Here is a 27,521-nt window from a genome sequence, read left to right as displayed (position 1 = left end):
CAGTGTCGTAGATAAGACGTGTTGTATTAATAAGGGCTGTTTGGTATATGAATGGGTGCTACTTTGAACTTCCTCCAACGACATGTTCGAGCTAAAGTCCAACACAAGACAGTGTTTTCACCCACTCCTTGTGCAGTTCTTCGAAGGTCCGATAGAGGACGGGGACTGTGGCCAGTCAGGCCGCCGCAGACTCTCGGTCACCGCCCCTTCCTCTATCAACCGCTTTTCAAAATCCGCTACAAGTCACTGAAGGATGATGATACATCCGAGACACAAAGCGGTCACCAAAAGCCGTCAGCAGCGTACCCGGTAATGTTATTAAGGAAGAAGCCTCCGTCGCTAAACTAGTCGCATGCCAAGCTTCCCGGAGAACATCGTTTTTACCTTCGAGGACAACAGAACGCTGCAGCAGGACAGATGTTGTAGTTTTTAAACTTTTTGTTTTAAAATCGTTTCTCGCCGAATTTCAGTCGGATAAGGGAACAACTGTGGGCCAAGTTTGGGGACTTTGGTGAGTTTCTTTTCATTTTTATTTTCAAGCAACAGCATTAAACCAACATGTCGTTTTTCAGGTGGTTTGACTGGACATGTTGAGGATGTAGCTGGACAACCGTTTCCCCCAAAGCGTTCCTGCTAGTAACTTAGCCGGGTTAGCATAGCCCATCACTTTCTGTTTGATGTCATGACTGGTTAAGCTGGTTAAACTACTTTATAGATAGTCGTGTTGCCCAAGGCTGACTTCTGAGCTTCATTCAGGTGCAGACAGCCAAAGGTTAGCGGAGACAGTGTTTCCAGCTCATGATGCCACAAAGAAATGAAGTTTTAACTCAAATGTGAGATTTTTCGAAATAATCCTGAAGGTTCTCGTTTCGTTTTTTACTTCAGCCGTCATCCTTCACAACTCGGTTTTGTTAGTTTCAAGTTTCACCCTCTTAAGAAAGCACTGACTCTTGAGAAACTATATGACGCTATGATAGCTTGCAGATGATATCCTGACGATTTAAGATTTTGGGGGAAAAAACACTTACTGAAGCACTTGTGATGGTCGGCCTCCCATTTCATCCAGCTGGATCTGTGAAAACTAAGATCCAACTGTAGCAAAAGTGATTTTCTCACAGTGTCTGCTGAAAACACATAAGATAAATGCAATGTGATAAACTGTTTGTATAATGCTGAACCTCAATTGCAGATAATCGGGCAAATAAGTGAGATGAAAACAGTCAGACCTAATTCCAACTATTTTGGAGAGCAGTCATTGTATTGTTAATATGTGGAAACGTGGGCAAAATCCTCTCCATTCATAAATATTCTCTGAAACATTTTGTGATTTGTAAGGTTTGCACAGCTTTATTGTTGATGCTTTTGTAAGGAATTTGTTTAGAAGGCAAAAAGTGAAAACATAAGAAAGCACAATGATTAAAATGGATGAATGTAGGTTTCATCTCCAGTTCCACGATAAAGGTGCAATACACCTGTCTGTGAGTCAAAATCCAATAAGGCTGAAGAGGGAAACTTTTAAAAACCTTTACTCTTTAGAATGACATCTGTTGATGGTAATGAGCGGCATTGCCAGTGAATGCTGGGATGGTGTGGGGATTAACCTCCTTCGTGTAACCTGGACTGGTCTGATTCTACAGCAGCTGTCGTCCCATGACCATCGCAAGCTGCTGTGATGTAGCTCAGCGGAAGGGCTGGTGGGCTCAGGGGTTGTTTGTGGAAAGTTGGTTGACTCGGCAGTGCGACATCACAGCAAAGTGTGCAGAGACAGTTTTAAAAGGTCTGGTCTGGGTTGTCAGGATGCATAGAATATTGTAATTAGGAGTATTTTTTATCCCTTTTTTAAAAAAAGTCCTCTCATTGTCGCCCTTTGTGTTTCTTTGCAGATTTACAAAATGTGATTGCTTTGGATAAGCAGCTCTGCTCGAGAGCCATTATTCCCCTGCATTTCATAAACCCCTCAAATGTCCAGATGCAGAGCACTGATTGGCTTTTGTAGAGAGGCTATTGTCTGAGGTGAATGGGTACCGTGAGTCTGGGGTGCAGGGGACACCTGGCTGAGCGCTTGCTTGATGATCTCTGAGAGCAGCTGGAAAAGCAGAGGGTCAGGTGGTGCATCTATGCCGTTTCTGCTCTTTAGAGCTCTCGGAGTGCCCTTCATTTTTGAAAAAAAAAAAAAAAAAAACTCAATCTCACGACTGTGTTCAGCTTTATAGCCATTTTTCAAACATCGTGCGCAGTGGCACAAAATGCTGTCTCTGGAGGAACGAGGTGCACGGACAGCGTCAAAATGAATTGGTACAAAATGGAGAAAATATATTTATTTTGAAAAAAAAAAACAAAAAAAAGGCAGCTGTGCTGAGGTAGGAAATCAAGTGCCAGTGCACTTGTAAAATGATAGTTTGGATCTAAAGTTGACAAAAGATATTTAGTGTTTTTAGAGAAGATTTAAGATGATTGAGAGAAAAAAAAAAAGCGGTTTACACATCTATGAGAGGCAACAATAACTGAAAAACAGTACAGGTACTATACACCTATAAACCACTTTGCTAAATAAATTACTGCCTCTGTCATTTAAAAAAAAAAAAAGTTTAAATTGTATTGGATGCATCCTCTCTAATTCTCTGCTTATTTTTTTTTTGTCAGTCATGTTAGTTCCCATTAGCCTGCCTGAAGCTTCAGGTGGTCCGTGCTTAGACTCCATATTTTAATTTTGCTGGCATTTTTATCATTGCTCAAGAGAAACATGGCCCATTTGGGGGTGTGGGTGGTTCATAATTTTTCTGAACTGAGCTCTACGCTTCAGTTTACTTGTATTGTTTTTCAATTACAGAATTGAAACCTATTAACTGAATGAACAAAAGCTGTATTCATGTGTCTGTAACTGATGCTGCCAGCCTGTAAATGCTGGCACAGAGTTCTGGTGTAACCTCAATTATCCCCCGCCAGTCTGCGCTGCTTCGTTCCGTGCCGCGTTGGTGGATGCGTCCTTGTGTCCTTATCATCAGTTTCTTTGTCAGCTACGGTTTTGAGTTGAAACTCTCATTTTCTCATTAGCAGTCAAACTACAGGATTGGTTAAGTTGATTTAATTTTTATGCATTCGTGAGTCGTGAAATATTCCAACAGGAAGTATTAAAAATAGATTCATGGTTGATTTCAGAAATGACCACGTCTATCAATTTGTCTGATTGTCTAATCAGTGTAATTGGATTGACTAAAATCTGCACCACAAATGACCCTGGGCCTGGAGCAGTGTGCTGAAAGTTCAGATCCTGAGCAACATTTACCTGATTGTCTTACCGTTGTAATTGGATTAACTAAAGCCTCCGCCACAAATGACGCTGCAGCCGTGTGTTGGAAGCTCAGTTGCTGAGTGGAACTCTCAGATGAAGGTGCTGTTAGGAACACATGCTGTTGAGATAGATGCGACCACCCGGTTTGTGAGTACATGTCACTGCGGAGATTGAATGTGTTGTTGTTTTTTTAGTTCAGAGTGAGGATATTTTGATCACATGCAGTCCTTGTCTATTGCTCTATGACCAGTGTTGCAAAAGGAGAAGTAAGCCTAGTTGTACCGTCATGAAAAATGTGACCAAAATAGGATTTTTCGTGCCTTTTTATATTTTCAGGGCAGGGTGCTGTCCTGTGGGATGGATGACGGCCAAGAGCAGGACCAGTACGAGGAGCGCCTAAAAGAAGTTTTTAACAGTTTTGACACCAGCTGCTGCGGCTCTCTAAACCCAGAGGAACTCTCTGACCTCTGCCAGGCCCTACAGCTGGATGACGCTACACCGGTTCTTCTCCATACACTGCTGCAGAACCAGGAGCGCCTCACTGCCAGGGTAGGATTAGATGTCTGCCACTAAAAGTGTTTGGGCCATTTGGTTCATCTCACCTTCTGATTTGTGTGTTATTCGTGGCTTACTCTGGTTATTTTCCTGTATGAATCTTTATTAAGTCCCTCCAGCTTTCAGGTCCTTGTGTCTCCAGGCTATTTTGCCAATTTGTTCCTGTCCTGTTGAGGAGAAAATACCCCCCCCCATCAGCCCTCATTCTAAGTGTCTGTCACCAAGACAACCAAGCTGACTAATCGCTACACGCACATGCACTTCTTTGAGCGTGTTCCATGTGGAAATTTATGAAATATGAAAGGTACAAGTCAAAAATGCACAACTGTACCTGAGTTTTGCATTTACACTGCACATTCAGTGGATATCCTGTTTAGTCGCTATCTTTAGAACTCTAAAGATTCCAGATGAGGTTAATCAAAACTGCTTGCCTCCACACTTTTTCATGAAGTTTTGTTTGTATATAAGGGTGTGCACAGACGGGTGGCTATTGTTTCGCATGTGTGGGTGGGGTAAATGTTAGGAGAGAGGCCAGGGAACTGATTGCCTACCCATGGCATCCAACGATGATGTTGAAAAGAGACCCAAACACCCCCCCCCCCCCTTTCATATAGGCGCCAGCCATCAGCCTCTGCAGCACAAAGAAAATCACCATATTCAGGGTTAGCAGCTGTTGATTGTTGAAGTGTGACCTCCCAGCCCCTGCTCAAACCCTCCTCAAACCCTCCTCCACCCAGACAACCAGGGACACCCGGTCTCCACCCGGCACACAGGGAATTGCACCCAGTCTAAGGAATTTCACAAACAATCTTTTTCAGATATTTAGCATCGCTTGAATTATGTACAATGAATCCTCATGTTTCACTTAGACTGTTTTTAAATGTGAAATATCTTTCTCATCCTTGTTGCAGGTTGACTTTGACCAATTCAAGAATGCTCTTATTCTGGTTCTGTCCTCAACCGTTGAGCCATCCCAAGCTGAGCAGGAAACTGTGCCTCAGCCAGGTAAAGTCTTGAATGTCGTACAGCGTGTTCTCATAAACATTCTTGCAGATAAAGGGGTAAGTGTTTTTGAAATGCCCCTCTGTGTCCAGTTGTTAACTCACTCTGTTATTTATGACCGTATCAAGTGTAATATTTAACTTTGAGGAGGGCTTTCATTTTCACTAAGTCATCCAAGCATACAAGGTGACTGTAAGCTGAACAAGTGGAGCAGCCCCTATGCTGAGTCAGCTTTACATCTACAAACAGGCAAAAGAACAGGCCCAGAGCCAATTAGCTGATGGTTATGTTTACTCCGTCATGGGTGGATCACTGGCACGGCTTCTTAATTACTGTGCAGATGACACAAAGAAAGATTTTCTGTTTTAAAAGAAATAAATAAATAAATGAATCTTCTTTTTGTGTTAATGATCACAATCTAAGAAGGTTTATGGTAGTTTTCTTTTCTTTTAGCAGACTTTTAAAGACGGAATTGTGAAATGTTGTTTGTGTTACAAAGAGAGTAAATACAACACTGTCAATATGTATGTGTCACTGAGGCGCAGTGTATATTCAGCATTTACCGTGCAGTTACAGTGAATTTCCTCATAGCAGTACGTCTCTTTTGGTTAAACAAATGGGAACATTTAGCTCTAAAAGATATCTTTGGTTACTACTTTTGGAGAAGCAGTCGGTTTGGGAGAAATAGCCGCTGAAGGCGTGGGCAAATGTTTCAGCATTTGATAATGTCCCCTGTCATTTTTTTAAAGTACAGTCTACCAACAAAATTTGAAGTGCTGTGCCAATATCTCTTCCTCTTTGTCACTTGATCTCAGAGTCTCCTGAAATCCAACCAAAGTTTGTGAAGGGCAGCAAACGTTACGGCCGCCGCTCCACACCAGAGTTCATAGAGCCTGTTTCAGACTTGTCAGAAGTTACAAACATAAACCCAGCTGATGAGGAGGATTTGGAGGACATCTATGACTCGGCTGTTCCCAGGAAGCGTGAGGTAAAAGGCTAAGAGTTTTTCCCAGTATCATACCAAACCGCCAGACACACTCAGATGCCATTCTTATCACCTTCTGTCCTTGCGTGTACTGTGTTTCTCAGCAACCACAGTGGCATGGAAGCGTTATTCTTAGTTAATCAGCTTACTGTCATGCCGGGCAGATCCAGAAATGTGATATAGATTCTCCCAACACAGGACTCAGCAGGCACTTTTCATTGCATAACAACTCGCATAACAAGTACTGTCTGTAAATAACATTGTGAACATAACTACTGGTCAATAAGCCTTGGATTATCAACACGTAACCAGTGTCAGTGTGGTGTGATGTGTCATGATGTGATTCCGTGTTCACTGTGGAGTCTAACTTTGCCCTGACTGTATATGCTGGCGATTATGTAGCCGTTAAGAGCAGAGGGTTGCAAAAACGTACATCTTCATGAGTTTTCAGTACACACAAAGACGCATAGTAGCACCTTGTTGTGTTTGAAGTATTGTCACTTTTACACAACTCCGGCTGAGTCTCTTTTTTTCTGCTCCGTCTTCGCGTGACTAGTGGTTTGAATGTGACATTGTAAAGCCTTAGTGCTATTCACAGTTTAGCAGTCCGCATGTTGACCGTCTAGATGCTTTTCTTGGATAATCCTGCTGTCTTTGCTGACAAAGACTTGTTAAACATGTATAGGGGAACTCTCACTTTGAGCTTTCATGACCTATAACAGAAATCAAGGTTCAAGGTTGCATGAAAGTGCTGCAGCAACATCGGTTAAAACAAATAAAATCTCCAACCGTTCAGCGAAACATTAAAGCAGTGGTCAGTTCTGCTTGAGCATAGATGGATGTGTTGATATTGTGCAAATTGTCTGACTCCACCCCAGATGCGTGGCAGCCTGTAGACGAATACTATTTAAGACGTTGAATTGAAGTGTGTCTTGGTGTTGACTAATCAGGGCTTCAACAATGCCACGATAGTCAGCCTGTGGACCAGCAGATGGGCCCGGGTCACGGGGGCCATGCCGCAGAAGCAGCAGACCCGGTGTTGTGTGAGGAGGAGGGTGTAGGACTGTGACGGAGGAACAATGAGCCTCACCACCCCCTCCGTTCTGGATGCCTACACTTCATGTATCAAAATGCCACTTACAGATTCCCATCTGCTCCTCATTCCCTCACTGTCGGCTTGCCAAACAATAGATGGCCACTCTGGGATTGGGCTGCAGCCTAGTGGGTCACACCCAGCTGAGCTCCCCCTTAATATTTCCTCATAAGCAAAACTTTAAAAAAAACAAAAAAAACCTCTGTTTAAGGCAAAGCAAACAAAGATTGTTCTTTTTTTTCTTTTTTTATGTTTTATGCTGCAGAGTTGCCTGCATGAGGTGTATGCTAACATTAATCTGCTTGGAATTTAAAAAGCTTAACATGTCTTGTCAGTGACATATTTTCTTTGTTATTTTAACCATTCTGTGCCCGCACAGATCTGGGGGCTTTGTGGCACTTGTTCCCGCAAATCAGTTGTTCTATTGTTATTATTTAAAACCAATATGATAGTCAATCTAAACTGATTGTTTTTAAGATCTATGTGGTTATTATGTTCGTTTTGTGTGTATTTGTCTCTCACAGCGCTGGAATGGCCACGAGTCGAGCACAGAGGAGTATGAGGCAGAGGGTATGTCAGATTTGCTGTGATTTCAGAGGATTCCCTTCACAGTAGAGGTTTGCTGTTTGTTATCGAATAATCTACTTAATATCTTGTGCGCAGGTCAGATGCATCTCTGGAACCCCGACGAGCCGAGCACACCGCGGGGATCCATCGTCCCACTGTCGGCCTGTTTAGAGGAGAGATTACGTGAAGCATGCGAAGAATTGGAGATACCGTGGGACGGATGTGCCGGGCACACCGAACTGCTGGCTCTGTGCAAAAGTTTGGACCTAGAGGTGAGTCAAAAATAAAATGGAGAGTTTGATTTACTTTAATCCAGGCCTGGATTACCATATTTGAGTTTTTATGACTCGGCACATAATAAGGAAATATGTGCACAGTCTGCATGTGGCACGAATAGAAGACGGCAAATGCTGCTGGTTACTTTTCAGCAGCTGCATGATTTTATCCATTTACACATAAAAAGGCTTGAATGTATTCCTCCTTTTAGCACTTAACACTAATCAGATCACTGTTGGGTGATGAAATGATGAAAAAAAAAAAAAACATCCCTTAAAAATAAATACTCATGTTGAAAAAATTTTGTTTTTTTCAGCTGAACGGGGATGCTCTCCAGAGTCTCACCGGCGACGGAGTGATGAATGTTCAGGAGTTTGTTTTCAGGGTTGTAAACCACAACACACCCCCGACACCATCCGCCTCCACACCATACAGACAGCTGAAACGATATCACTCCACTCAGGTACACCGTCTGTTAGAGTTACGCGGACTTACAAGATTTTGGAATTTCCAAAATGTGAAAAAAAAGACTATTTGTTCCTCTTCCAGCCCTTTGACGAGGGGGGCCGCAGGATCTCTGCTTTAACCGGCACCATTGGTATGCGTCTCTTCTCTACACTTGATGATGGCACTGGTTACTCTCCAGCTGAGGACATCATGGACGCCTGGATAGAGGAGGGAATAGAAGACAGTGCTGAGATCCTGCAGGTACCGAAGCTGCTCTCTTAATTTCCGTGCCCATCTCTCGGCAAAAAAATGAAAGGGACACTTATTTTTTCTTCTTTAAGAGGGGTCGCGTGAAGCACAAAACGCAACCGTTTTTCATCTTGCTTTTGCAGGCGCTGAATTTCGACGTCGATGGAAAACTGAGTCTTGGTGATCTCACCTCTGCACTTGAAAATGAGCTGCTGGTTACTAAGAATGGGATTCATCAAGCGGCACTGGCGAGCTTCAAAGCTGAGATCAGATGCCTCCTGTGAGTATGAGTCATAACTGTAATGCAGCTCATTCGGATCTTCCTAATCCTTACCTAACAAGATTTGGAATCATTTTGAAGCTTTTAGTTTGCACTGAAACATGAGCGTTAAAAACGGCAGTACCGCTGACTTAGCCGTTCCAGGAAATCTTTGTATAACTGTTGTCGCTGCTGTTTTTACTCTCATCAGAGAGCGTGTGGACCGAGAAATCAGAGAGAAAGAGAAAATCCGATCTGACCTGGAAAAAGCAGAGAAGCAGAAAGCTCAGCTCGCTACCGAGGTGGATGAACGTCACTCTGCAATTGAGCACACGAATAACCTCAATCTCAGGTAATTCATCACTCATATCACCCCGTTTATCCTTTTGGCTGTTGTTTACTTGTCTACTAAGATTCATATGACCAATAGAGAAGGTTTAGACTTGTATTTATTTTTTGTATCTTTTTTTTTTTTTTTTTGTCTCAGTCTATCTCTGGGTCTAGATCTGACCTTGATTACTGAGGACAGCAGTTCTTGGGGATTATAGCTGTCACTTCTGTTGATCTTGTCCATTCGCTGACTGCAGTTAATCTATATTAGCTTTCAATGCTTTCACTCTTCAAATAAAGAGTTCAATAGTTTGAGTACTGTAACCCTGCTTAAAAAAGCAAACGGTTTCTTTGTGAGAACATGGGGATAAAAAAAACAAAAGTACTTTAAAGTCATTTTGTTCACCTTTTTCACTCAAACGCTGCAGCTTTTGGTATTTATGCTTCAGCATCTGCGTCCACTGTAATGAATCTCTGTAGGAAACTTGAGCAGGACCACAAAGAGAAGCTAGCAGCAGTACGATCCGAGCTGATGAAAGAGATGGACCAGATCCAGCAGCAGGCGGGCCTGCAGCGCGAGGAGCTGGAGGTGGAGATCGGGAAAATCAGGGAAGACGAGTCTTTTCTCAGAGACCACCTCTCCATCACGGTGAAGGTACCAAAACAGTTGTTTGGTAATGTTTGTGCCATTGTTTTCTACATTCATTTGTACATTTACAACTGTTTATACCCTTGAGTGACCGGTAATATAAACATACATGCCCGTAATTATGTTTTCATTTTTTTTGGGATCTTGTTTTTGTGAGTTTTTTTTTTTTATTTAGACTGAATCCAGTGTTACTCATTTACAAAATATTAGATTTATTTAATTGTAGTTCATAATTGACAACTTTGGAAAGTAGTCGTTCTTCTCAGGATATATTGCACAATCATGCGACTTCAATTGATAATCCACATATCTTCCTGGGTTGTGTGTATTTTCAGGAGAACAGGCGTCTTGAAATGGAACTGCTGGACAACGCAGACAAACTGGCAGAGGCAGAACGGCAAATAACCAAACTCCAGACCAATTTGGACAACATTGGGAAGAACAAGGTACTGAGATATTTCTTGGCTTTTTACAAATTCAATTTGCACACAAATGCTCTGCAATTTCCTGCTTCAATTTCACTTTTTGTTGGTTTGTTTTTGACTTCATGATATGGACTTGTTTATGATTTCACCTCCTTCAGTTTGGGGACCTTGATCCTGGCAGCGCCGACTTCTTTCTCCAAGAAGAGCGGATTAAACAGCTGCGTAGCAGTTATGAAGTACAATTCAGGGTAAGTGCAACAAAGTGAGAAACTACATTTTCTGCCAGTTTTACTTTCCCTCTGTGCAGGCCCATCATAATATGGCCAGGAACTGATTATATTTCATAGTTCTACATATTTAATTGAGTTTTCTTATTATGTAGGAACTGCAGGATCGTATTGACGAGCTTCAGTCAGAGTTGCAGGAGTTCCACGCTCTTGGTCGAACTCATGAGCCCTGCCACAAACCCCTGTCTGACGAGCTGGAGAGTAAAAGCCCCGGCATGGAGTCCGACCCAGGTAGGCCTCATGAATAACTCGGCACACAGACGTTTTTCTTAGAAACAAGAAAATTCTGTTTCAGCTCTAATAATGGAACTGTTCACAGGTCTTGGGTCAGAGGAGGTTCAGCCTTTCTGCATCAGCCTGGAAGCTGAGATGATGCTGGAGCAGCTGAAAGAGCAGCACCTCCGAGAAATGGAGGATTTGCGTAACCAGCTTGAAAGCAAGGTAATTTTCCATGTCTAATGCTGTGTCGGTCAGTTTATTCCAGTACTGACTGTGGATGACGGCTGACGTATTTAGAGTCACAAAAAGGTGCCTGGATTAGCTTGGAGTTTAGGTCTGTCCCCAGGTTATTCTTTTCCTGCCTGCGTCTCTTTTTTTGGCCAGCAGCTTCAGCCGCTAATAGCAGAGCATACGAGAATCTGTGGCTGACCTGTAATACAGGTGCCAAGTTGGATTAGTTTGTGTATCTATTACAAGTGTCCCAAAATACCTGAATTAATGACAGTCATTAAAAATAAAATTTTGATACAGTGTTGATGGTGACCACTATAGTGACGTCTGATTAAAATCAAAACATTGACTGCAAATTATATATATATATATATATATATATATATGTATTTATTTATTTATTTTTTTTTTTCTTTACTTCCTACTTTGAGTGTACTTCAGATGCCAAAAGAAAAAGAGACAAAAGTTGAAAATCTCAATAATACTTTCATGAATGCTTTTGGCTACAATAAAAAAAAATTAGAAATCACAATTACATATTAGACATTACGTATTGGTTCACTTCAGAGTGCTTTGCAAATTGCCATATAAGCTATAAGACAGCTTCAGGGTAAGGTCGGAATGTGTTTATCTGTTCTCAAGTTGAGTAATAATTATTAGTTTCTCTGCTTCAATGTTTTTTTTGTTTATTCTTTTTAAACCCAATGTTGTAATTCTTTCGACAGATCAATGAATTTGACCAAATGTCCGAACAACAAAGGTCAACCCACGATAACCAGAAAGCTGCACTGACTCTGCAGTACCAGCAGGAAGTCCGGGCTTTGGAGGAGGAGATGGCCAGCGTTCAGCACCACACACGGGAGCTCCAGGGCCAACTCGAGCAGGTTGAACTGGAGCGGGCGTGTCTGGAGAGGAACCAGGCAAAGGAAAGGGAAGAACTCCAGAACCAGCAGGAAGAGGAAAACCTCAGACAGCAGCTGCTGGAAGCTCATAGCCATGCTGCAGACCTGGAAGAGCAGCTGAAGGCCTTGGAAGTGCAGCAGGCAGAGACGGATGAAAACCACCTCATTAAGGTCCAGGAGCTGAAGAACCAACATGTCATGGAGATCGACAAACTGAATCAGCAACAAGCAGAACTGCTGGAAGCCAGACTGGCAGAGGAGAGAAGGGAACTGCAGGAGGAAAAGGCTGAGTTGGAGAGAAGATTACTCGATGACTGGGAAAGAGAGAAGAAAGCATTGGAAGAAAGCCATGAAGACAAACTAAAAGCACAACTAGAGGAGCTAAAGTTGAGGTTTGAGGAGGAGCGAGATGAAGTTGTGAAGAGGTTGACGGAGCAGTGGCAGAAGGAGAGGGCTCAACTGGATGAACAGAACAGCGAGTCGCTGCAGGTCTTGCTGGAGGAAGAGATGTTGAGACTAGTCAGGGAACAAGAGGAGAAGGAGAGCAGGCTGAGGGAGCAGTGGGAGAGCGAACGAGCTCAGCTCCAGGAGCGTCATCAGATAATTGTGCTCGACAGAATACTCGAAGAAAGACTGCAGTTACAGGAGCAGTTTGAGCTGAGGGAGAAAAGGTTAAAGGATGAGTGGGAGAAGGAGAGACTGCAACTGGAGGAGGACTATGAAGGGATGATCCAGGATAGGCTGAATGAGGAGAGGGAGAAACTTGACTCCGAGAGGGAGGAAGACGAGAAGAGAATAGAGAAGTTAATGGCAGAGGAGAGGGCCCGTCTAGAAGAGAGCCATAGACAGGCCGTGAAGGAGCTGAGCGTCAAGCACGCCGAGGAGAGGGATTCACTCAGTGTGGCGTTGGACAAACTGCGAGATGACATCGCTCGGGAGAGGTAAGAATTTTGCAAATTTTAGCATTGTTCACAGTAATAGTTTGACGCCTTTGGGAAATTGTCTTTTGCTGAGCATCCTCTTGGCTTTAGCCAGAAATGAATGCAATATTAATCTGCTTATTCAGCTGGTTTGTTTTTTGTTGTTTTTTTCAGGATTATTAATGTATTACTAGACAAAGTTCAAAACTGTTGCTTTAATAAAAATTGAATGACCATGTACAGGAAGGAAGTTGAGATCAGCTTCATCCAGAGAATCAGAGAAGTGGAAGATCGTTTCTCAGGTGATCAGGAGTGTGTTGCAGAGCGTTTTCAAGCCGATGTCTTGAAACTCGAACAGCACTACCAGAGCGAGCTGAAGTCTCTTTCCGAAAGCCACGTCACGCAGAAGCTCCACTGGGAAGCAGAGATGCAGAAGGCTCTTGAGATTGCAGAGGAGCAAAGAAAAGCGATGGAGGAGGCCATGAAGGAGGAAAAAGAGGGACTAAATCAGGAATGGGAAAAAGAACGACAAGAGCTTGAAATTGTTCACAGTGACAAAATAGAGGCCTTGATGATGGAGAATAAACAACTGCAAAATGAGCTGGATGAGGTGATGAGCAAGGCCCAGAGTAAAGAAATAGAGCTCAGCATGCAGCTGAATGACCTCCATAACCGGCTCCAGGAGAAACATGAGCTTGTTTCTCAGTCTGAGAGCAAAGCGCTTCAGATTGAGCTCCTGTTAAATCAAACCGTGGAGGATTTCAAACAGGAGAGGGCAGAGCTTCTTAGTAACTGTTCAGAACTTGAGACAAAGTTCAACGAGATGCTTCCCATTACAGAGAGGCAGGCTAGGGAGAGGATTCAACTGTTAACCGAGCGTGATGATTTGAAGATGAAAATTGAAGAGCTCGAGATGTTTCTCAGGCAGGCAGCGGTGGACTTTGAGCTTGAGAGGCAGGAGCTACAGGAAAATCTGTCCATTCTTGAGACAAAGGTAAATGTTAGTCATGAGGTTGACGGGGATGAATTGAGAGCAGAGCGAGATTTACTTAAAATCAAAATAAAGGAGCTAGAGATGGAACTCAGTCAGCTTTCAGCTCCTGCAGAGGAAGTTGAGAACAACCAAATGAAAGGATCAACGGACGTGAATACTAAAGAATGCATTTCAGTGTCTGGAGAAGATGCACCTCACAATCTGCTTGAGAAAGATGGCAAGGTATCAGAGATCCCCGATGATATTAATGCTGATCAAGACTTTGAAGATGGCTCTGCTACCAGCGATGATCAAGCAAACAAGGACTGGCTTGATGCTGCTGTAAGCCAAGACTATCAAACTGCGGCCAAGGCTCGTGACTTGCAGAATGAGAATGTCAGTATTTTTTGCGAGGGATGCGATGATGAGTTTGACATCATTCTCGATCACATGTTTGGAGATCTGAGCCTCAAGAAAGGTGAACTGTTTCACGAAGGTGATCACGAGTCGGAATCCCCTGACAGCTATTTATATGATGAAAACGAAAACAAAGCTGTCCCCCCACAGATGCAGTGTGAACCCGTCTCATCACTTGAGACATTTGGTTATCGTGAGAATAAAGCAGCTTTTCAGTCATGTAACAAGGAGAGGAAACCTCAGGATGCACCAGATGTGGACTTTGGAAACTGCTGCCATGAAGATGAAAAGCGTCATGAGACTGTGGTTGGGTCCTTAATGCTGGAGGTGACAGGTGACCCTGGTGAGCAATCTGTGGAGGATGCTGAGGTTAACTGTTTACTAAATAACTCTCACGACAGGCAGGAAGTCAGACTGGTTTTAGATTCAGGCTGCGAACATTTAGCCGCAGATGTAAAGGATGAAAACCACGATGACTGTGCACATGATTGTGTGCTGCCTCTGGACGAGGATTCTGACCGTGAGAACCGGGAGGGCTCGCTTCCAAAATTACAGGCTTTGTATAACACTGCCACAGAGGAGAATGTTCTCCTCCACGAAAAGATTTCTTTGCTTCAACAGAAAACAGAAATACTGGAGAATCTTTTGGCTCATCACAGTGAAAAAATAAAAACTGGCCACCAGGCTTTGGAGGAAAACTACAGCCTCAAAGTCCAGACGCTCTTGTTAATGGACCATGTCAAAGAGCTGGAGGTGAAGGCCTTAGAAATGACCGATCTTGAGATTAGATATGAAGACTGCATGTGTGAAAATGCCAAGCTGAAGGAACAAAACGATGACCTTGAGAAGAGGGTTTGGAGCCTCGAAGGCCGGATTAACATTTTCCACGATTTCCAAGATCAGCACGTCTCGCTTGTGGATGAGATCGGCAGGATGAGAGGGGAGAACGCTCAGCTGTTTCTGCTGTTGAGCGAACTGGAAAGGCAGGATGGACTTCCAGCTACGCACCCAGATGCTAAGCACCGAGAGAGCCCCACAGGCGAGGCTTTTATGCCTCTGGGCGCCCAGCTGCAGGCAGAGACCCATCTTGAGGACTGCTGTAAGGAGTTTGAGATGCAGAACACCAAACTTCGCAGAGCCATCACAGAACTACAAGACCAGTCACAGACGTTAAATGAAACCACTCAGGCTCATGGGTAACTTGGAAATAACTAGGATCCTGACACTCCCTGTCTCCTGTGGCCTATGTTGCCCCCATCCCCATAGTGCTTTTGTGTTAACAGCACTCCTCCTTTTGTTCCCAATCACAACTTAGTGCTGTTTTTGATGTCCCTACCTGTGGTCGCCTGTCTAAACCCTCTGTGCGCTCATTGTTATTCAGCTGCTTTGATCCTTGTAGATCACCAGAAAGAGTAAAAACTCCCAATTTCTGTGGTTGTAAATCTCAAACATTAGTTGCTTTTAATCAATCTGTAGCAAGCTGCCAGTGTTGTTTCATTATGAGCACATTTCATTTGGATTTCAATGGCTTGCATGAATCTATTTCTCCGACTTTTTCTAATATAGTCTTATGTTTGTCTAGATCTGAGGCCAGTCGTCTTGCTGAGGAAAATCTCATCCTCAGGCAAAAAATCATGGCACTGAAGGAAGGGGACTTAAAAGAGGCCCAGGATGAGTTAATGTAAGCACTTAATACTATGACTTGCAGTCCAACACCTGATTGCATTTAGTTTTCATTTAGTTTCATGCAAGCTGATTTATTCTTTGTTGTAGACAAACACTGGAACACTTGAAAGTGGAGAAGTTTGCAGCTCAAAAGGCAGCGGATAACTTCAAGAAGCAGGTAACGGAGTAACTAAATGATAGGGAAAGTGGTTTCTGATCCCTTTTTTTTTTTTTTTTTTTTTTTTTTTTTTTTTTAAATTTTCATCCAGAAGCGGCTGTTGAAGTTTTAATTTACCTGCAGATTTCAGAGTTGCGCTTGCAGAGCCAGCAGCTCAAAGACGAGAATGGGATGCTGATGGAGAGAAATGCCCGAACCGTCGCTGACGTGGAGAACCTGCAGCAGAAGCTGGCAGAGCTGATTCAAGAAAACGCTGTCGAGAAAAACAAGGTACACATCAATAAATAACCAAGCAGCAGGTGCCCTGGTGTTGTGGTCGTAGTGGGTAGTTAATTTGTGGCTTTTTGTGTTAGATGGCAGCTTGTGTGTCTGCTCTGGAGGCAGAGTTGACCAAAGCTCTGGAGGACACTGCACAGCTGGAGGACAGAAATATCCAGCTGTCACAGCAGCTCTCTGACCTCAGAGAGAAGGTGAGCATCAGATCACGGGCACTCGTGCATGAATTCTGTCAAAATATCACTCGGACACTTTCAGTTAATAACTGATTAACACCATGTTTTCTAGATGTTTAGTCTATTACAGTAGTTTATTATTATCTATTTTATTACCCCTTTTTTTCCCTATAATATAAAACGCCTGAATGAACATCTTTCATATTTTTGCCAGAGTTTTCTTTATTTTATGAATAAGTTCATGTTTGTGCATTTGGCAGATGCTTTTATCCAAAGTGACTTACACTCATAATCCAGGTAGGCAGGTAACGTAAGGGGGTACTGGAGGTAGTACCTTTCGTGTGGAGGGGTCAATAAGTCATTTTCTTTTCTGAATATTTCACCAGCAACGGTGATGAATGAACATGATGATGGACAATAAGTATTTTTCACCCTTTGGGGGAAAATGTGATCTACTGTGGATGTAACTCTTAATTGAACTGTAGTTTTATTTTTAAATCTTTTTTTTTTTAGGCAGTCAGGATGGACTCGATGGAGAATCATCTCAGCCATCTGGTAGAGGACCGTAAAAGTGTCGATAAGGAGACCGTCAGCCTCCGCAACCAGTTAGCTAAAGCACAAGAGAAGGTAGGCGTCTGGAGGATAAATGGTCATTATCAGTGGCCAGATGAATGACAAATTACCCGTTGTTAAGTATCAAATTAATCTGGAGAAAATTACCTTCTTTTCTGCTCCAGGTGAAGACAGTCGATGAAGGTTTCACAGCCGCCAACCGACAAAGTGTTCGTCTGAAGTCGGACCTTCGAGTGTTGCAGCAGGAAAGGGATTCTCTGAAGCACGAGCTTGCAGTGCTCAACAAGCAGCTCCAGAATGCTAATGATAAAGTACGATTTAATTTAGTGTTTAGCGGGATTTGAAATGAAGCAGGGGGGAAACCAACAAAACAAAACAAAAAAGGCGTATCTTGTCTTCAATCTCAGAACCATGTTTTGGAGATGGCCTTGCACTCGAGCGGCTTGCAGAATCAGAGCAAGAAGCGGTACCGGGAAGAGATGTCTCGGCTGATGGAGCAGGAGCAGCAGCTGCTGAGGCAAGAAAATGAGAGGCTTCAGGCAGAAGTGCACAACACCAAAAGCGACCTTTTCCAGTCCAGAGAAAAGGTGAGCTGAGGCCTCCACCAAAGTGACAAGAACGGTAAAAACATACCTCTATACCTGTTAAAAATGTCATGACTGCAGGTCCGTCAGCTGGATGCCACCATCCTGTCGCTGAACAAGCTTAAACAACCGAGTCAGTCCTCCCTGGTGAAGGCCTTAGAACAGGAGAACACCTCACTGAAACAGGAGCTCGAAGCGAAAAGGGAGCAGACCAAGGTATATAAACTGTCATCTAAGACATTTTTATGAAAGATGGTGATTATGTGACAGCCTCCTAAATTCTGTCAAACTGGTTGTAGGGCTGTGAAGCTGGAGACAGCCACGCAGAGCTGGAGAGCCTTCAGCATGAAAACGAAGCGCTCAAGGCACAAATGGCTCGACTGTCCTCACAGCTGCTGGAGGTACATAATGAACTTTTAAGCTTTTCCTTCAAATATACGTGTTGACTTGATTTGAGCTTAATATCTGATGAAAGCAAAGAAATTTCCAGCTTCTAAGAAGACTTTTTGTTTTTTTGCTTGTTTGTTTTTCAGTCATTTCAGGCTCAGTTAGTTGGACTTCTGCCTCCATCACCTCACAGGGTACCCAGGGGACAGCATCACGGTGAAGAGCCTGACAACATGCAGGTACAGCACATTTGAAACTTTGCTCTATAGCAGATGTGGCCAAAGATGTAGTCGTCTAAATCTAAATCTCATCTAAATTTTCTCTTAAAGGTGAAAAGCATCCTCCTTTGTCTACTTTGCAGTTTATGTAGAGCTTAAAAGCTTAAGGATACACTCTAGAGCCACTGCTTCATTACACAATATTGAATAACACACATCTCCCTCCATGTTTTTATCTCACCGTCATGATTTTCTTTTTGGTGCCATCGTGTTTATTTGCCATCATACTGGTCAAAAGGACCTCCCACTGGAGGTGAAAAGTTTAGCAAAAAAGTTTTGCTGAAAAGTTTATTGAAAGCATCAAAGACGGCACTAAAAACAATAAGGTGTTTATGAAATAATGAAATATTTTCCAAACACCTGAGCTGAGTGTTTCATTCTGGTGATCCTCGTTCATTTTATTTTTGAGTTTGCTGTACTCCTTTTTTTTTTTTTTTTTTTTTCCTTCTCTCTACTTGTCTGCCCTCATCTCATTCTTTCACACATGTAGTGTTCACTGTTTGGGTTTGCTGTCTGCTCTGTCATGACTCTACGTGTGTCCTCGTTGTGTTTCAAAGCTCACTCTTTATTTAAGTTTCCATCTCTGGACCCAAAGTAGTGGCAGTGGTGTGAGCATCTGGGTGTGGTCTTAGTGGCTGTTTTTCCTTTTTACTTGACTCGTGTTTCACAAACATCCGTCTGTTTCCAACAGACAGATGTGGATTAATGACAGTAGTCCCCTTTAGGTTACCAATAAGGTAGCGGAGTTTATTATCAAAATGTCCAATACTGTGCAAAAGTCTCCCTCCACCCCTCATTCCTTAATATTTTGCTCTCCAGGTTCCATATTTTCTTGAGCAATAGTTCTCAAAGTTCTCTGAAATATCAACATTTTCATCAAATTAAATGGTATTGTTTCATAATTCATGATTTATGGTTTCTGCATTTAGTTCTTAAATTAATTGTACACTTATTTGATGAACAGAACCCATCTTAGCGTGTAACAGACCTAAAACACGTGTATAAGCACCTGTTGTCTGACCAGCCTCTCAGGTGTTTAGGATTAGAGAATAGGGTAGAGCTCTGGTGAAGTGTACCTGCCTTTTCTCTCCAGGGGGCGATGGCGGAGCAGCGGGCGGCTCACGCAGACAGCTACCGGCGGATCGGCGGATTGTAACGCCGGCTTCTCTCTCCGCTCTTCACTTTAGCTTCTCCTCACATTCTGCTCTTCCTCTGCAATGCTCGGAGCAAAAATCTCAGTGTTGCACACGATGCCACACTTTCTGCATCCTTATAGGAGATTGTGAAGAGATAGCGATGCCCGATTGAAGAGGCACCAAAGTTGTGATTGTTTGTCTCTGCTGCTAGGTGGCAGGAAAACATTGAATGACCCGGCTGTTTTTCCCAAAGGGATTATGAGCGGCGATATTAACCGCTGCAAATTTAAAGTTCGGCAAACTGGAGCCGGTTCTTTTGTAGTCCAAACTTTGTCCTGATTACAGGGACTCTTAATGCTGGATGTATGTTCTGGAAATGTTTTGTAATGCACTACCTTTTTGTGGAACTGTGACAGGGTTCATGTGTGTATTCGTCCTCAGAGGCTAAACCTTGTAGCGGTTTGCCTTATGATCATGGAGGAACGTTGCACCGGGGGCGCAGATTGTGCCTTCGGAGCCTTTTCTGTCAATCAAACTATTCCCACCTGTTACTGTCAGGTGATTCTGTCCAGTCGATAGTTACCAAACGAAGGCTCTGAGCTCTCACTGTACGTCTTTCTTGCTTAAGCCTTTGTTTCACATTTAACTCTATACTCGGTTGAAATCCTGGACCTGTTTTTGTCGCTGCTGCACAGCCAAAGTTAATCACATCTCTCTGATTTAAGTTTTTCTTAAATAGGAACATGTTATTTAACTGTTAGAACAATTTTGTTTCATTCATGTTTATCTGGTATTCGTTTTTAGGCTGTATGTTATTAGTACAGTGTGTCTATTGTCTATCTATTATCTGTGTTTTGGTTTCCGGGTTGATTAGCGAGACTTTTTCCCACCATGCTTTATCATAAGATCAAATTCTTATGTTATATTTATTTTATCCTGATAGATTTCAATTTTATTTATGCATTAAATTATTTTTGTAGAGGTATCTGGAATACATGGAATACTTTTATATACCTATTTATATTTTATTTATTTCTTAGAGCATTGTCCTGTCCTTAGAAATGTACCAGAAATCATTTAATGCACAAGTCTGATCAAAATAAAGAAAATGGTTCTTAAAAAGAATTCTCTCTGTATGTTGTTTCCGACTCTTTTCTTTCCACATCTTTTGCTTTGAACCAGCTCAATGGCTCAGAAATTCACCTTTTTTTTATCATGCATTCATTCCATCTGCAAGAGCTTGATATCCTTGAATGTCTTCTCATCAGGATGACAGGGAGAAGAAGATGAGGATCATGGAGGAGCGCATGAGGGAAATTGAGCTCTCGCTGCATAACGTCAAGCTGCTGCTCAAACAGAAGGTCGCTCAGCTGAAAGACCAGGTCAGTTCAGTGTTCTCCTTGAATTCCTAGCATTTCCCTCCACAAAAAAGTAATTTTGAGAAAAAACAAACCGTATGGAGTCGCAGTTCTACGGTACTGCCATAATTTACACTACTAAGTTCTTTAAGGTGCTATAGTTTACAAAGCTTGGCCATTAATTGAAGGAAGAGTTTTAAAATCCAGTGAGATGCACACTGGATGCCCTTCCTGATGCAACCATTTATCCGGCAATAGAAATACACTGGCTCGTGCGCCCCAATTGCTGGATGCTCACACCTAGGGACAATTTCGTGTCCCCAATAAACCTAACACGCATGTTTTTGGGGGATGAGAGGAAGCCACGCATACACGGGGAGAACATGCAAACTCCACACAGAAAGGCCCGAAGTGGGAATCAAACGTGGAACCCGCTTGCTGTGAGGCGACGGTGCTAAACACCACACCACCGTGCAGCCCATGCAAGCATCTCTTTGTTAAAATCTTTAAATGTAGGAGAAACCAGTTTAAACAAGCAATTCAAAACAGAGTAAAAAAAAAACGTATTTCAAAATGCTTAAATGTTCAGAGACAGTCACCCCCTCAGTGACTGTTAAATGATGTTATGAAAAGGAGCAAAATATTCAGTAAGCAGAACTTCAATTCAATTTTATTTATATAGCGCCAGATTACAACAATTGTCATCTCAAGGCACTTAAGAAATATATTCCAATTCAAGCCAATTGGAATTCAATTCATTGTAATCCTAATCCAATTAATTAATATAGAGCCAATTAAAAAAAATCCTAGCTAAGGAAACCAACAGATTGCACTGAAACTTGTCTTCAGTCCAATCTCCCGTCCTGAGCATGCCTGAGGCGACTGTGGAAAGGAACGACTCCCTTTTAACAGGAAGAAACCTCTGGCAGAACCAGACTCAGGAAGGGTGGCCATCCGCCTCGACCAGCTGGGGTCTGAGAAGACAGAAAAGAGGGAAAAGAGGGGGGAAAAACACCATAACGCCATTCAAAGGATATCTGTTGGAACAGGGAAACATATGTTAATAACCACAATAATGTCACATGTACATAATATCATTTGAGAAATTAAACGGGGAAAAAGAGAGCAAAGTGAGGAAAGGTGTGACAGATGAGGTCCCCCAGCAGTCTAAGCCTATAGCAGCTTAACTATGGGATGTTTCAGGATTACCTGAGCCATCCCTAACTATAAGCTTTATCAAAAAGGAAAGTTTTAAGCCTAATCTGAAAAGTGGAAAGGGTGTCTGCTTCCTGGACATTTACTGGCAGCTTATGCCACAAGAGAGGGGCCTGATAACTGAAGGCTCTACCTCCCATTCTACTTTTAGAAACTCTGGGAACAACAACTAAACCTGCAATTTGGGAGCGAAGTGCTCTGTTAGGAAAATATCTTACAATGAGATCTTTAAGATATGATGGAGCTCAGTCATTAAGAGCTTTATATGTGAGGAGAAGAATCTTAAATTCTATTCTGAATTTAACAGGGAGCCAATGAAGAAAAGCTAAAACTGGAGAAACATGATCTCTCCTGTTAGTTCTCATCAGAACTCTGCTGCAGCATTTTGGATCTGCTGGAGGCTTTTCAGAGAATATGTGGGTCAGCCCAATAATGAAGAATTACAGTAGTCCAATCTTGAAGTAACAAATGCATGAACTAGTTTCTCTGCATCACCCTGAGACAGGATGTTCCTGATTTTAGCAATATTACGAAGGTGAAAGAAGGCAGTCCTAGAAACCAGTTTTATATGTGCGTCAAATGATAAATTCTGGTAAAAAGATAACTCCAAGGTTCTTCACTGTAGAACTAGAAGCCAAGGAAATACCATCTAGAGTAACTATATAACTAGACAATTTCTCCCTGAAGCGCTCAGGTCCAAAGAGAACAACTTCAGTTTTGTCTGAATGTAAAAGCAGACAGTTCTGAGTCATCTGGGTCCTTATGTCTTTAAGACAGGCTTGTAGTCTGACCAACCTAATGGTTTCATCTGGTTTCACAGATAAGTACAGCTGAGTATCATCAGCATAACAATGGAAATTTATGCCATGCTGTCTAATAATGTTACCTAATGGAAGCATGAACAAAATAAAAAGAATTGGTCCAAGCACAGAACCCTGAGGAACTCCACGACTTACTCCAATGTGTGAGGAAGATTCTTCATTTACAAGAACAAACTGGAACTTAAGACGTAAGAAACGTCTCAATAAGATATGATGGTACTGCGCAAAATCCAGTATGGCCATGAAAGAATTTCAAAATTTCGAAAAGTGGGTTGATGTCGACGTTTGCAAATGCAATCAAACTGAGTTTTGGAACGTCGTCGCAAGCTTTCCAGACGAGTGGCAGAAAAATAAAATTTTCTACAGAATAAGCTTTTGTTTAATAAGTACCAGGAAAAACTACAGACTGTGTTTTCATGGCAAAAGAAGTTAATGCAGCGAACAATGTGACGTGTGGCAACTCTGTACTTAAAATTCTTTTGTTGGATATCAGTCGCGGAATCCAACTGCAACCACTCAAACGACACAGAAAGTCGGCCATTTTGTTTCAGAGGTGTCATTTTGCCATTTTACTGATGTTACATTTAAATTATCTGGCTAATACCAGTCCGGTTTGCCGTTTTTTTTTCCCTCTATTGATTGTATTACATGAACCATTCTTATGCACGTTTGATTAAAAAGTAACATTTTATGGAATAGTCATGTATGTGCATAAAAACTTTAGGGGCTGGTTCAACATACCCAGAGTATATTAAGCGTATCTGGCTCAGCCATCCAAACAAAAGCAGTTCTCACTAACCGCTGTCACAAAGCTGGTTATCGGCTCAGGAAGTCAATCAAGGTTTTTTTTGTTTTTTTTCTTATATATATTTAGATATGTGCTTGTAAATATAAAAGAGACAGTATTGGAGCTACAGTACCAGTCCCGTACTAGAGCTGCATACTTCTTTGAATTAACTGTGAAGATTTTAAATTGTTACAGCATAGTACAGGCCACAGGCTATTCTACTGGTTGCTACGTGCTAAATGGGTCATTTTGTAAACAAATAAATAGATAAAACAATATTTGCTAAACCTTTTTTCTGGATGATGCAGTCATCTACCATGACGCCCTGACACTTCTTTGGGTTCTGGAACACGGGTCTTATATTAGAATTTTCCCTCAGTCACTTTGTTCTGGAGCTCACAGCAGTCAGAATTCCTTGTTAGGATTTCTAACTGTGTTGTTTTGGTGGGAGCTCAACGAAACTTCACAGAACTCAACCACAGAAGTGAAGAGGCCGCAGGTTACATGACCAACAAACATGGATGTGTGTGAGGATAAGTGTTGTCTGAACAACAAGCCTCAATTGAAAAGAAAGAGGGTGGATGAGGATGAGCTGGAAAGGAACACTGACAGAACCTCTCTGCCAATAAAGAGGGAAAGGGTTTTTGAAGAAATGTCTCTGCAAATAAGATACTTCGGAGAGGTTTCAGCTGGCAGGAGAAACATCACTGACAGCAACGAGAGACCTGTAGCTACGATCTGGATCATCGGGTCCAGTTACATCAAGCGAGGCGAGGACAGAGCGCTTGAGAAGTTTGGAGAGAACTTTGGCCTCAATGCCAGAGTCCAGTGGTTCGGTAAAGGAGGCATGCGCTGGAGCGGCGTCCTCCCACGCTTTTACTCTGAGCTCTCCACACAGAGTCCTCCAGACATTTTAGTTGTCCACGCTGGAGGCAACGATCTGGGACACGCATCCGCTCAGGAGCTGGCATCCGCGATGCAGAGAGACTTGTTGCAGCTCCATGAAGCGTTTCCACTCATGAAGATCACCTTTTCCTACATCAACGAGCGGCAAGTGTGGAGATATGGAAAGCTGTGGCAAATCATCAAGGACAGGAAGCTGATCAACAAGAGCATGAGGAACGCTGTTCGGCACCTTGGTGGTGAGGTGATTGAACATCCCCTCCTGAGATACTACGAAGACTCCTTGTATCTACCAGACGGAGTTCACTTCACCACAAGAGGAAACAAACTCTTCCTGAGCAGCATCCGTGCCGTCGTCATGAAGATTCTCCAGCAAACTGCTCCATGAGAGAACACTCAGCACTGCACACATGTTAACGTGCATGTGAACGAGTGGAATAAAACTTTTAAAATGTTATTAACTGTATACAGTGGTTTCGTCACTGCAGGGAATTAAAAAAATCATAAATTAGTGGTGGATTATTTTCTGGAGTCTGGAGCTCGTTGGTGGAATTTTCTTACCCACTGAATGCTTGAGCCACAGTAGGCCTTCAGACAGCTCAGTGTGGCGACTCTGCTCCTCTAACGGAGCTGAAGAATTTGAGAAATTCTCAGTTAAAGCGTTTTCTGGGACATATTCGAAAATTAAGTAGCTCAGTCTAAACATTAGACATGTCAGATGCAGTGCTGCCTGAAAGGCCTGATGATGCTAGCCTTCGACACTGGTCTGTGTACTAAGGTTACTCTGTAGTATTCCATGCCTTTTTACTTTGAGAAAAGTTATTCAATTGTTGAATAATTTGTCCACACAGCCTCTCACAGACTGGTGAACTTCTAACTCAGCCTGAACACCAAAGGCAGTGTAAATGCCTGTTGCCTCTGTAGCGTTTATTAGTTTTCTCCCCCCTAATAAATCACATTTTGGGGGCCTGAACATACCCCAAAACTCGTCTTTTTTCTCTCTCTATATATATATATGCCCCCAAGAGAATGTGCTATTTGTGGGATCTTGTGCCTGTTTGGGGCAAAATTCACCCCAGTTGTGTCAGCCCTAAAAGTGCAGCACATAGAAATTTATGAAGCGTGGCACACGCAGAAAACACATCAAAGCCAGCAAAGCTTCCTCTTGGAGCTCCAAAAAAACAGGAAATTGGCCATTTTGGTTAAAAAAAAGCCATGTTGGTGTTTTGCTGAGATCACATTTACAGATCTCCTCCGGTTGTCATCGCAGTGATTTCAGTTTTGGTTCCTTCATTCTTCTTCTCCACCACTTTCACAAGGAAGTGTTGGACTTTCGCTGCAGTACATTTATTTTATTGCTTTAGTCACTTTGGTTAAAGTTGCTTTACAAAAATACAACACATTGTTCCACATTAATCCAGCTGCTCCTGAGCTTTTTTTTAGCAGCAAAAGACCCCAAAGTGGTAGAAATCTGCCAATTTTAAACTTGCGGAGCACACCACAAAGAACGATGGCCCACAATCCATCAGCACCAGCTAAAGCTCCTCTTGGAGGAGAAGACAAAGTCTCCAAGTGTCCCAGATATTAAAAAAAGAAAAGGAAAAAAAATAGGTGTGGCTTCTCATGATAAACAGGCATGGACAGTGTTGGTGTAATTACTCTCACTGCCACAAGGGAGAAGCAAAGAGCTCTCCATTGCTCAATTTAAAGTCGGGAAAAAAGGAAATAGATTTGCATCTTTTCTGTGCCATTTATGTCAATCGTCTCACAATCCCTCACTTTTGGACTGATATGTTACCAATCAAGTAATGAAAACTAAATTTTTGACAGAAGTAGGACTCTTCATGCACCATCTTTTTTTTTTTTTTTTTTGTCTTTTTTCCTGAGACTGATCTGAGTGCTTGTGGATAATACCAGTTTATCTGCACCAAGCAAACCTCCGTCATCTTGAATTCTTTATGCACTGATCAATTACTTTCTCTCGCCTCTTCTAGCTGCACAGGAATGGCAAAGCCGATGTGCTGATCAAAGACCTGTACGTGGAGAACGCTCAGCTGCTGAAGGCTCTGGAGATCATGGAGCAGCGGCAGAAAATCGCCGAGAAGAAGAATTACCTGTTGGAAGAGAAGATCTCCAGCCTTAACAAGATAGTGCGTGATCTCAACCCGTCGACTCACCTTTCACTGCCTTACAACTACAAATCCCCATGATAGCATCACTTAAACATATCAACAGCTCTTGTGGTGCCAAGTTAAAAGTGTGAAAACCAACCAAACCTCCATTTGTCACCGTGGGGGACACCTGTGCAACAAATAGTCGAGTACATGCGCAGTAGAAAGTTTTTATCTTGTGTAAATTTCGCCTCAAGGATGCAGTATTTTTATTTTTGATTTTATCCTAAGCAATAACAGCTTGATGTGCTTGAACTTTTCAGACTGATATCATGGTTATTTATGTTTTTAAAACACTGTGGCACCACCTGCGCATGTCCCTGTCCAAAGAGGAAAGAAATACTGTGTACTTTTTATAGACATGTTCCTATATCTGTGTTCGTTTACCTGCCCTTTCTCTCCGAAGCCAGGAGAAGGAGCCTGTTGGTGATTAAAATCATGCAAAGAGAGATCAATCTCGCCATCTGAGAGATTTTGACTTTTTTTTTTTTTCAACACTACATGAAATCAAGTTGCAATACTTAAAACTGAATTATTTGTTGTCCTTTTTTTTTGTTTTAAATAAAAAGGCCTGTTGCAATATGTAAAGCTGCAGTTAAAGACTGTCTCATCATGAATGTCCAAATAAAGGAGGTTGTCTGTACTTGCTGCAGAGGGGAAAGCACTGAGTTTGTGTTCGAGGTGTGAATAAAAGTTATGGATTCTGTTTGGTATTTCACCTGTGTGCCATCGGTGATGGATTCATAATATGTAGGATAACAATTTACCTCAAGTAGTGGTGGAACAAATGTATATTTTACTCTAATACTATAGTTTAATATGTCCATGTCGTGAGATGTACATTTTACTCCACCATATTTGGTACTAGCAATGGTTATGGGCTGTATTATACAATATATCAATGCGCATCTTTTCCTCATAATAATTTTTTTTGT

At 42.3% G+C, this 27,521-nt stretch overlaps 2 protein-coding genes across 2 annotated transcripts; both read left to right on the top strand.

Moving 5' to 3' along the window:
- Positions 1-256: 256 nt before the first annotated feature.
- LOC140270815 (uncharacterized) lies at positions 257-27,242 on the top strand. Its single transcript, XM_072366040.1, has 28 exons — positions 257-511; positions 3,629-3,841; positions 4,759-4,852; positions 5,665-5,837; positions 7,452-7,497; positions 7,591-7,766; positions 8,087-8,233; positions 8,320-8,478; positions 8,610-8,746; positions 8,937-9,077; positions 9,536-9,710; positions 10,040-10,150; positions 10,288-10,377; positions 10,512-10,647; positions 10,736-10,857; positions 11,592-12,709; positions 15,661-15,759; positions 15,852-15,921; positions 16,045-16,191; positions 16,275-16,391; positions 16,887-17,000; positions 17,111-17,257; positions 17,354-17,533; positions 17,612-17,746; positions 17,830-17,931; positions 18,064-18,156; positions 20,600-20,713; positions 26,410-27,242. Exons 2-28 carry the CDS (start codon positions 3,650-3,652, stop codon positions 26,623-26,625), a joined length of 4,551 nt encoding a protein of 1,516 aa, XP_072222141.1. The 5' UTR covers positions 257-511; positions 3,629-3,649; the 3' UTR covers positions 26,626-27,242.
- LOC140270645 (uncharacterized) lies at positions 12,924-15,469 on the top strand. Its single transcript, XM_072365843.1, has one exon. The coding sequence runs from the start codon at positions 12,924-12,926 to the stop codon at positions 15,276-15,278; it is 2,355 nt and encodes a 784-aa protein (XP_072221944.1). The 3' UTR covers positions 15,279-15,469.
- Positions 27,243-27,521: the final 279 nt, after the last annotated feature.

This window comes from Leuresthes tenuis, unplaced genomic scaffold, assembly GCF_036924035.1.
Source record: "Leuresthes tenuis unplaced genomic scaffold, fLeuTen1.0.hap1 SCAF_15, whole genome shotgun sequence".
In the NCBI taxonomy this organism is placed as follows: domain Eukaryota; kingdom Metazoa; phylum Chordata; class Actinopteri; order Atheriniformes; family Atherinopsidae; genus Leuresthes; species Leuresthes tenuis.
This window is presented reverse-complemented; position numbering and strand designations above follow the sequence as displayed.